The 3,281-nt window shown below is 46.0% G+C and overlaps 1 protein-coding gene across 1 annotated transcript; it reads right to left on the bottom strand.

Annotated features, from left to right (window-relative positions):
* Positions 1-399: 399 nt before the first annotated feature.
* PtA15_5A717 (uncharacterized protein) lies at positions 400-822 on the bottom strand (the record flags this gene model as incomplete). Its single annotated transcript, XM_053169508.1, has 1 exon — positions 400-822. One exon carries the CDS (start codon positions 820-822, stop codon positions 400-402), a length of 423 nt encoding a protein of 140 aa, XP_053020698.1.
* Positions 823-3,281: the final 2,459 nt, after the last annotated feature.

Genomic DNA, 3,281 nt, shown 5'->3' with positions numbered 1-3,281 from the left:
TGTCTACTCCTTGATTTCTCTCTATTTCTTTATTATGACCAATGAGCCCAGAAAAACTTGCCTTGACTCTCATAAAAATCAAAAATATGGGTTGTAGTGCTTTGCATTCCAATTGAAAAATAATAATAAAAAACCCTTTTGTGCAAAGGGAACAAAAAAAACTTGTCTGTTTGGATGCTCAACAACTACAATCCATGAAACCAAGAAGATATTGAGATATTGAGAGAATCAGGGGTGACAAGAGACTAGAAAACCCAGGAGAGGATGCTCTTGACACTGCAAGAGAAAATCAGACTATCACTGAGAGAGTAAGCGGAGAGGTGAGACTGGCAAGTGAAGGAGAAACAACTATCTGATATACATAAACACTAGCTAAAGGGAAGAAGGACATAAACAAAATCATTGGATGTTTGGAGGAGGGGCACCATTCTGGCCTTCCCGGGTGGAAGAAGAGGGGAATGGAGTGGAATTAGGAGAAGCCGAGTGGAACAGATTGGAAGTAGATGCGGCTGAGCGGAACGGAATTGGATTGGCAAACAGGTTCCTCAAGTAAGGACTAGGACCGGAGGCTTGAAGGGTTGCAGGAACTTGGTGGCTCAACTCCATTCGGAGTTGTAACATCTCAAAGCTGTGCTTCAAAGTTTGGTTCTCGGAGGTCTTCTTGGCCATTTCCTTGCAGGCTTGTTGTAACTCCTCCTGCAAGCAAAGAACTTGGATGTTTATTCCCTCTTGGAGGCAATTGGCTTCATCTTGCAAGCGGTTGATGGTACTGGTTGCTTCTTGCAGCTGTAATGCATAAAATTGAGACAAACTGGACTCCATCTTGCGAGATTGACGGGCTTCTGGGTCAAAAAAGGAAGCCAGAGCACCTTGAATTCCACCTTGCAAGTTTGAATTACAACGCGAGGACCCCAAAACAGCCAAAGTGGCCCTGGTCAAGGTTTGCAATCGGGCATTTGAACAATGGGTGAGGAAGCTGCAAACCTGAGACAAGTTGTTTTGGTCATTGGTCACTTGATGCGGGAGCAATTGGCAAGTTTGTAGTAGCTCCCGTTTGGCTGATGGAGCTCTGAGAGAGGTTGCCGGACAGGATATGAGGATAAGATTTTAGAATTCCAATAAAACCCTTGTGTAAATTAAGACCAGGGAAAATTACAAAATTTTATCCCAAAGTGGGATCTGGGAGGCTCCCAGAACCAATGGGAAGTCATCCAGTGTCAATAGCTCTTCATTTTGGAATATGCACCTTGCCTAGTACATGACCACAAATTGTACACTTTTGTAAATTTAACTACAACTAACTGAAAAATGCAGTGTAGAATCTTCATGAAGGCTGCTCAAGGGAAAGGGGATAGAGTAGTGGATAATCAAAGGTGCAACAATTTTCCCTTGCTTCTGAAACCAGCTGGAGAAATAATTCAACAGCTGGTCTGAGAACTCCAAATTGAACAGTCAATTCTTAAATCCCCATGCAAATCACAGTATTGGTAGCACCATTTTTCTTGTAGACTGATAATCTTACATCTTTTCCCCCACCATTTTCCATTAATTTACTTTTATGTGTAGAATTAGTTTATCACAGGTCCCTTTGTTTCCATGTGTATGGTGCAACAACATGGTGTGTATTTCTCTCATAAAATGGTGCTAAATTATCACTGGCTGTTATTTAAAGACTTCTGCACTGTGTGCTTTCTGTATCCAGACCACTTAAAATCATTGGCCATGGGCAAGCAGCAGTGACACAAATATGGGAGGAAAAGTGTTAAAAAAATTTGTCTGGGGGTTTGAAAGTTGTCACAAGTGAACTATGGACGCGTGGGGAAACACAGATTTGCTTAGCATCCCCCTGTTTCCCTGGGGAGGGTTGATTTTCTTATGTAATGTCCACCCTTATATTTGTGCAAACATTGGGGTGGACATGGTTAAAATATCACACTTTTCCCCAGACTTGATGAACAGTGGGTTTTGTTCATTGCGCTAGGAGGTACCTTCTCATTGGCCACCACAAGCTGGCCATCCATATGGGCTTTTCTGAGCTCTGTGGACAGCTTATACTGACTCACAAGCTCAGAAAGGCCAGCGCAATGACCAGTATGTCCTGGTCATCGCGAGAGGGCTCCTCCGACTTGGGGACCCTTTTATTTTTTCCACCCTATTTTTTGGCCATACAATAGGGTTAACAAGTGTGGAAATCAATCCACTGCCTCCCCAAAGCCAAATAGAGATGCAATATCGGTACCCGCGGCAGGTACCTAGCACCCGCGGGCGGGTACTCATCAGGGTGGCGGGGACCGCCTCCGCGGGTGCCAAGTACGGGTCCGGGTGCCCGTTTTCCTTGTGTTTTTTTGCCGGTACCCAGGTTTGCCACGGGTACCCGCTGTGGAACCCCCTCCCCCCCCCCCCCCCGCTGGGGGGCAGGGGGATGGTCACGGAGGTTGGGCAAAGACATATCCTCCACAACATCCAACACCTGGATATCCAGATTCACCCAAATCCAACCGCCCTTGATGCCTCGCCGTCCACCCAAGAAGGCCCAAAATACCTCCCCTCTCCCCAGTTCTGACCCTTCCCCCACTCCAAATGATCCGAAACAGGTTGAAGCAAAAGATCAAGAGCAGTTTCAAGTCCCACCGGATTCCGTCAACAAAGAAGAAGGTGGAAGCCAAGTTTCAAGGTCACTGAAGAACTTAGTAAGCCCTCGCCTCTATTTTTCTTCTGCCTTATTCCACTCCGCTGACCTTGCAAACATGACAGCCCGAGCCCAAAAAATCGCCAAGACCGCAAATAGTTCCAGTTACGCATCTTACCACGTTCCGCAGTTATCCCAACAGCTTGATAAGCATGGTCGCCAAATGATTGCGTATCCATGTAAGATGTGAGTATTTTCCTATTCAGAAAGCTTGGATCTACTTATTAGCTCACAAGGGTTCATCATCACAGGTGTGGAACCAAAATCAATTGACCCACAACCGACTCGTCTTGTAGCAACCTCCTAAAACATGCAGTGGTCTGCTTGAAGCGACAGAGCCAGGCTGATGGCAGCCGCAGTCTTGCATCATTTGGTATCACGGGAACTGGCAATATTGACCCGCGTGAGGTAAGCTGTTTTAATGATTTCCCCCCCTCTCAAGATGATATATAACTGTTTGCCCCCCCCCCTCAATAGGTCACACAAATGTGTGTGATTTGGTGTGCCGAGTCGGCACGACCTTTTTCCGTATTTGAAGACCCGAGCTTGAAGAGTCTCTTGCACCCAATGGTTGTCAAGAACTTACCTCACT

Source organism: Puccinia triticina, chromosome 5A (genome assembly GCF_026914185.1).
Source record: "Puccinia triticina chromosome 5A, complete sequence".
Taxonomy (NCBI): Eukaryota; Fungi; Basidiomycota; class Pucciniomycetes; order Pucciniales; family Pucciniaceae; genus Puccinia; species Puccinia triticina.
The sequence above is the reverse complement of the archived record's forward strand: the minus strand, read 5'-3'. Positions and strand labels throughout refer to the sequence as shown.